Here is a 7,793-nt window from a genome sequence, read left to right as displayed (position 1 = left end):
CCGTCAGCCACGCCCTTCCAGCGAAACTGTATTTAATGGTCTCGCGCCACTTTCATCTTGGCAGAGTGAAGTTGAATGAACTGTGTGGCTCAGTTTTGAGTAGTTTTCTGCGCATGCACTGCTTTTGTGCCCATTATTTCTCATCAGGAGTGTTTTCCCGCCTTTTTCAACCGCTGTGCATAAAAATGATAAAATAAAAACCAATTAAAATTAAAATGGATTGCAGCAGTGGTTACTTTCTAGAAAGTGGAATATTGCCAAACCAACACATGGAAAAAATAATAATAAGACAAGCATAAGGTGTATAAGACTAGGCATTCTTAATATTACTTTCCTCACAAAGAACCTGACGGGAGAAAAAGGATTCGATAATATAAAGCAAACAATATGATACAAAGTAAAGCACAAACAAACATGGCTGAGACAAACAATTGCAAAACTGCCAAAAGTTACACGTTTGCAAGTCAAAGATAATCAGTACCATATATATATATAGCTTTATTATATACTGTATATGTACTGATGTATCTGACTTGCAAACGTGTAAATATTTTTGCAGTTTTGCCAATATATATATATATATGTTTAAAATCACTTTGATTTATTTGTGAAAAGAGCAGGGGAAAACCAGGAAAGGAAGGCATAATATAATGTGTATATATAATCATAAGAGTAGTATATATAATTATACTAACCATATGTGTATATATAATAATAATAGCATATATAATATATGTAGCATATCTATATCATATATATATGCATATTATAATATATACTAGCATATATGTTATTATTAGCATATATATATATATTATACTCACACACACACACACTTTATTATGCCTTCCTTTGCACTAGTTTCCCTTCCTTTTCACGAATAAAACCAAGTGATTTTTAAATCTATTTTAAAAAAATAGATTTTACATTAAAAATCTGAACTGAAAATATATTTCCTTTAAACGAAAGAGTTACATTTTTACATTTTTAAGCCTGAAAAGGGTTTGGTTATGATATTTTTTTCCCAATAAAAAAATAATTATTGTTTAAAATATATGTTTTGTTTTAATAAATTTTATTAAATATCGCATATCAAGGACAACAATGTAGTATGCCAATATACATCAGTATTGTTTTGTGAGACATTTCACGGATTCTGTCAGAGAGCTCTGGTGTAGGGTTGCCATAACCCGGTTGCAACCGGGTTTTTCCCGGTTTTGGCTGCACCTGCCCGGTCACGGCACGGGTGCAGCCAAAAACCGGGAAAAGCCCGGTTGCAGCAGGGTTGCTGGGCAACCCTGGGGCCTCGCTGCCCTCCTCCTCCTCCTCCACCGTGCATGGTCGCGCGGAGGAAAAGGAGGGCCGCGACGGCCTGGTGCGGAGGAGGCTGCAGGGACGGCGCCTCTTGGGCGGCGCCGCGCCAACTCCCCGCCTCCCTGCAGCCTCCTCCCTCCTTCTGGCCTCCCGCGGGGGCCAGGAACGAGGAGAGGCCCAATCGGCCTCCGATCGCGGTGAGGCCCGGGGCCCAGGCGGGGAGGGAAAGCCTCCTTGAGTGGAGGCTTTCCTTCGCCGCTTGGCCTCTGCTCCTCGCCGCGATTGCCACAGAAAATGTAGGACAGAATTTTCAAATGTAGGACACATGTTTTGTGTGCTACATTTGAAAATTTTGTCCTACATTTTTCCTGGTTTTGAGGTCCGGCGGTATGGCAACCCTACTCTGGTGCCACAATACACCACAATTCCCAGCATTCCCAGGGCAGTTAAAGCGGTCTCAAACTGGATTATTTCCACAGTGCATTTTGGACCAAAGTCTTATTGATTCAATAGATCTATTGCAGTTAGGACTAAGCTATTGAATTTGGCCCATAATTTTATTTTTTGTGTTTCAACTTAAAATAACCAAAGTCCCATTCATGCTGTGGGTCTACTCTAACTGGGACCAGCAATTGAATTTAACAGTATACTGGGATATTGTGCAAATAAAACAATGTAGATTTTGCATGGGTTACTTCTGGCAATATAGACTCTAAGACTATAGACTCTTTTCCTTCAGCAAAAGATACACAAGCCTACAGAAAATCCTTTTACAACTGGGGAGATCAAAGAAGAGTGATAAAAAGCAGTTTTTCTAATCCAAAAGATTAGCAAATTTAATAAATAACCCCCTGGAAAGGAAGAGGCAGCGAAAAGAGGGGATATCCCAGGCAAAGGGAGAGAGAAAAGTGACCTATACCCGGGTGGCAAAAACTTGTGGGGTTTTATTGGTCAGTTATTTCTTCTGCAAACTGTCTTTTACCGGAAACAGACCGTATTTGTTTTAAACTTGCGCAACATTGGCACAACTTTACGTTTGGATAAATCCAGAGGTTATTAAACTTAATATGCAAATAAGGAAGGCAGAAGCACCTCTTGCAAAGTTAATGGAGGCTGGTACGCTAAAGTACATGCAAATCCATATGTTTCCTTGGGTGTGCCGTGTTTATCCAGAGTCCTTCCATGAGAATGAATGGAGAGATACAGCATCACCCTCGTCAGGTGATTTTAGAAATGCATGGCGATTTGAACCCATTTGTCCACATATTTGTATTTTGCTGGTTTAATACAACTCCATGGATCCACAATCCTTTGAATTGGCTGGGGTTTGGGGGCAAAGGACCCCCATAAATGTGGAAAAGAGTAAATTAAAAAACAAACAAACACATTCTTTTAACCTAAGATAACACCTCTCTAGGAATCTCCAGGTCTTTCAGTTCAAGTCTAAGGTCAACATCTGCCAAAATTTGACCATAGAATCATGCTGGAGGACCTACAAATGCCTAGAGTAGTGTTTTCTCTAGGAATGTTTAGGTTCTCCAGCGCAACTCTATGGCCAACCTCTGGCAGAATTGCATTGGAGGACTGAGAGATTCCTTGTTGTTGTTGCTGTTAGCTGCCCTCGAGTCGGCTCCGATTCATGGCGACCCTGTGGATGGGACATCTCCAAGAATCCTTATCCTCCACTGCAGTCTTGCCCAGATCCTGCAAGCCCTTGCCCATAACCCCGCTGATCAAGTCTATCCATCCACTTTGTTGTCTTCATCTCTTTCTTTTACCCTCTGCCTTTCCTAGCATTATTGTTTTTCCTTGTGATCTGTGCCTTTTCTTGATGTGGCCAAAGTACAATAGTCTCAACTTGATCATCTTAGCTTCCAAGGAGAGTTCTAACCTGATCTGTTCAAGAACCCATCTGTTTGTCTTCTTGGCTGTCCATGGGATCATCCTAAGTACTCTTCTCCAGCACCACATTTCGAATGGCTTGATTTTCTTTCTGTCTGCATCCATACATGGGGATGATGGGGAATACAGTGGCCTGGACGATTCTAACTTTAGTGCTCAGTTGTATATCTTACCTCTTCAGTATCATTTCCAGTTCTTTCATAGCTGCCCTTCCCATTCCTGGTCTTCTTCTTATTTCTTTTTACCTAAGAGAACACCTTTCTTTAAATGATCGGTTTCCAAAGTGATGTTGTGGCACCTTTGAGACCAACAAAAAGAGAGAAGTTGGCAACGTGAGCTTTGAGTCTTATTTCCTCAGATACATACGATAGAGTAGAAAGTCTACAGTAGAAAGAATGGTTCATTGGCACACTGTACACATTATAACACTAGCTAACCCCCCCCCCTTTGCAGTTATGGAATCTTGTCACCCTGAGCAAGTGCGACTTGCGTAAGGTCACCCAGTGGGTTTTTGTGTCCTTAGTGTAAATAAATTGGCGCATGCAGATTGAATTAAGTGGTAAGACCAGTTTGACAATAAAACCGCAGCTAAAAGGGTGATGAGTTCTCCTGGATTTCTTTCAGCAGAGAAGCTTCTGGCTTCTAGACATAAGCTTTTAGCTCTGGTTTGTCTTCATTACAAATAAATTGGCCTCTTCATCCCTTTTCCAGTTTTCTGAGTATGTGGGTGCCTCTCTGCTTTCATGCACACCATGCAATGAATGCTTTAATTTTTGATCCCTCTTTTAGCTTTCCATCTCCCCTTGCGACGCACTTACTTATCCTTCCCACCACATGGTGAAAATCACAGCTCTAGGTGAAGTTGAAGGCTTTCATGGCTGGCATCCATAGTTTTTTGTGGGTTTTTCGGGCAATGTGGGCATGTTCTAGAAGAGTTTATTCCTGACGTTTCGCCAGCATCTATGGCTGGCATCTTCAGAGAAACTCTGGGGATGCCAGCCACAGATGGAGGCGAATTGCCAGAAACAAATTCTTCTAGAACATGGCCACAAAGCCTGAAAAACCCATGAAATCCACAGCTCTAGGACTGTTGCATATAATGACTGGAATAGCTGAAAAGCGCCTTTATTATATTGACGAATGAGCTTTTCACAGCACGAAACAACACATGTAAACGGCAATGCACCAAATAAACGTAGAATATATAAAATGTTGTTGTTGTTGTGTGCCTTCCAGTCATTTCTGATCTATGGCAACCCTAAAGGGAATTTATCATGGGTTTTTTGTGGCAAGATTTGTTCAGAAGAGGTTTGCCATGGCCTGAGGCTGAGAGAGTATGACTTGACCAAAGTAACTCAGTGAAATGTGTTATGTCAAAACAAGGCAAGAAGTGTAATAAAGAGAAATCACTCAAAACCGCAAGAAGACTTTGCTGGCCTTTCTAAAGAGGAAGGTCTTGCATTCCTTCCTAAAAAAACAATAATTGCTTACTCAACCAGAGAAGGTGTGTCTTCTCCGCAATCGTCTTCTGTGCATAGAAACAGAAACAGACAAAAGAAAACTTCGGGCCCGAAATCGCAAAGGAGGTTTGCGACAATGACATGGAAATCCTCTTCCAAGATTTGATAACCCCGTGAATAATTAACCATTAGATAAATTGTCAAACAAATTCCCTCGGTGGTTGAGGAGAGGGACACAACACCAAGGCTGGTTTCCCCAGCTTGGGGCAATCATGAATCTTCTAGGCATTTTCTTGTTTCTGACGATTTGCGGAAAAAGTTTGGCTCAGGAGCAAACGTAAGTAAAGAGCGGCTATATCTGTTGTAGTGCTAAAGAACAGAGATGCTAAAAAAGGCTAGAGGCTATAGGAAAGATAATGGGTTGGATCCAGACTTTTATGTTCCTAGAGAAGACCCACTAAAATTACTTACGACTGGCTTGTTGCTGGGTGCCTTTGAGTCATTTCCGACTTGCGGCAACCCTAAGGTTTTCATGGCAAGGTTTGTTCAGAGGAGCTTTGCCTTGGCCTTCCTCTGACATTGAGAGAGTGTGACTTGCCAGGATTACCATGGGTTTCCATTGCTAAGTGGGGACATCCCCCATACAAGGTTTTATATTAAATGACAGCTTCATATAGGGATGTGTGTATGGGGGCTGGCATTGCTTTCATAACTCCCTTCCAGCCGTTTTTCTGCTGCACACCTTTCCCCATTCATGCTTTTCTTTCATTAGGTAAATAGATACACATAGATGCATAGATCTGAGCCAGCATGGTATGCAGCATTCACGGTTGGACTAGGGGTGCATCTGTACTGCAAACATAATGCCGTTTGACACCACTTTAACTGCCATGGCTCCATTGTACAAATTCCTGGGATTTGTAGTTTTGGCAGCACTCTTTGGCAGAGAAGGCTAAAGACCTTGTAAAACTACATAGGATGGTGCTAAAGTGGTGTCAAACGGCGTTATTTCTACAGTGTAGATGCATCCTAGGATTCCAGGAGATCAGGCTTTGAATCACTGCTGAGCCATAGAAACCCATTTGGGCAAATCTCACTCTCTCAGCCTCAGAGGATGGCAATGGCAACCTGCCTCTGATCCAGATAACCTCATGATAGGAACGCCTTAGGAGCCAGTGTGATGTAGTGGTTTAGTGTCAGACTAGAGAAGTTCTTACTAAACTATGAAAGAGAGCAATTGTTTTGCCTTTCTGTTACAGATATGTCATTTCGGCACCCAAAAATCTCCGTGTCGCAGCCTCTGAAAAGGTGGTGATCCAAGCCTTTGGCTATGAAGAAGAGTTTCCAGTGACAATCTCTATCAAGAGCTTCCCAGATAAACAAACTACTTATGCCTTTGGCCGTACTCAGCTAACTCCAGACAACTCATTCCAAGGCGCTGTAATTTTAACGGTAGGTAATAATCAAACTGGTCAGGTTAGTGGTGCTTGTGTTTCCAGGTGCAACGGATTTCAAATCCCAGAAGCCCCAAGCAGTGCGAACCATGGAAAGGGATGATGGGAGTTGTACTTGCTCTCAGACTCAGGGAAAGACAATGGCAAACCTCCTACCAAGTAAACCAAGAAAGCCCCATGATAGAGTTGCCTTAGGGTTGCCATAAGACAGAAACAACTTGAAGGGAAACAAAACACACACATAATTCTGACCTTGGCTTATGTGGTGTTATGATACCAAACATATAAGACAGTGTGGTTTTTATTATTGATCATTATTCATTTATTATCTTGGAAATTTCTTATGATTTATGGTTATGGTCTTTGCCTTTGTTCAAACATCCTCCCTCCATTTCCAGCTTCAGCCGAAGGATTTATCGAGCGAAGACCCCAAGGCCTCCGTACAATATGTCTACCTGGAAGCAGTTTCTCCGCATTTCACAAAAGAGAAGAAGATGCCTGTTACGTATGACAACGGATTTCTCTTTGTGCAGACAGACAAACCCATTTACACTCCTGACCAGACAGGTGAAAATACCTTTTATTTGGCTGGCTGCTACACACCTCATTGTAGTTCTGCATTTCGGTAACTGGGGCTGCTATGTATTGTTGTTATGTGATTGTGTTTTACAGTTTTATGAAAAGACTGGCTCTGCAACAACCCTTGTTTAAAATAATAACGATTATTATATTGTTTACCCAGATGTTTCTGAGTTGGATGCAGGGTGGGTAGGGCATTATACATTTCTTTACAAATGCATCCAATGCAATATCACTTATTTTAAATTATCCTTACAGTGAAGGTTCGGGTCTATTCTTTGAATGAAGAACTAAGGCCGGCACGAAGAGCAGCCACCTTGACCTTTGTGGTAAGTCCATCCGAATTAAACACTAACTATTCAGAGTTTAAATTTAAACAGCACAGAAGTGGGAACACGGATGAGTAAGAATTGTCTTTCAGATGATTTTTGATACAAACCAGCACTGAGCAAATGGCTGAACTCAGTGGTCCATGAGGCTCCTTCCAGCTCTATGAGAAAGCTAATGCATATGTTATCCACATAAGCAAAATTTAAAGCTATAAACAATACAACATTTAGATAGTAGCAGTTCAAACCCTATTAAAAGCTACCAGTGTTTTGTATCTCATTTGCAAACATTAACAAGTTTTTTTTTCCTCTGAAGGATCCAGAAGATGTAGAAGTGGATATTATAAAGGAAGAGGATATCACTGGAATTATATCTTTCCCTGACTTTAAAATTCCTCCGTACCCTAAGTAAGCGTGTTGATATTCTAAAAAATACAAAATTAAATCTTTTGTATGTTTGGAAATCAATAAATATATGGTAAACTGCCAGCACTAGTAGCATAAGGGATATTTGGTTAGTTGCTGTTGCAATCCACACTGGGGTTACTTTTATCCCTTTGCCCATTTCTGCATTCCTGATCTGGATCCACTCCTCTCATGACTGTTTATATTAGTTCAAAACACGACGGCGAATTGTTATCACATCATCAGATGCAAAGAAGTACTATATATACTCACCTATAAGTCGACCTCATGCATAAGTCAAGGACATGGATTTTGATATGATCCATGAATAAGTTGAGGGCAAAACTTAG

At 41.1% G+C, this 7,793-nt stretch overlaps 1 protein-coding gene across 2 annotated transcripts in view; it reads left to right on the top strand.

Annotated features, from left to right (window-relative positions):
- The first annotated feature begins 4,828 nt into the window (after positions 1 to 4,828).
- The window catches only part of C5 (complement C5), a 32,149-nt gene continuing 29,184 nt past the window's right edge, over positions 4,829 to 7,793 (top strand). The window contains exons 1-5 of one of the 2 annotated variants that reach the window (XR_006104943.1): positions 4,829 to 5,013; positions 5,936 to 6,128; positions 6,529 to 6,697; positions 6,968 to 7,038; positions 7,355 to 7,446. Coding sequence is in view for 1 of the 2 variants with exons in the window: in XM_042478334.1 (XP_042334268.1) it covers positions 4,949 to 5,013; positions 5,936 to 6,128; positions 6,529 to 6,697; positions 6,968 to 7,038; positions 7,355 to 7,446 (590 nt within the window). In the remaining variant the exon portion in view is untranslated. The remainder of the gene's footprint in view (positions 5,014 to 5,935; positions 6,129 to 6,528; positions 6,698 to 6,967; positions 7,039 to 7,354; positions 7,447 to 7,793) is intronic. The other variant, XM_042478334.1, reaches the window with a different exon arrangement.

The sequence above is a fragment of the Sceloporus undulatus genome, chromosome 7, assembly GCF_019175285.1.
Source record: "Sceloporus undulatus isolate JIND9_A2432 ecotype Alabama chromosome 7, SceUnd_v1.1, whole genome shotgun sequence".
In the NCBI taxonomy this organism is placed as follows: Eukaryota; Metazoa; Chordata; class Lepidosauria; order Squamata; family Phrynosomatidae; genus Sceloporus; species Sceloporus undulatus.
The sequence above is the reverse complement of the archived record's forward strand: the minus strand, read 5'-3'. Positions and strand labels throughout refer to the sequence as shown.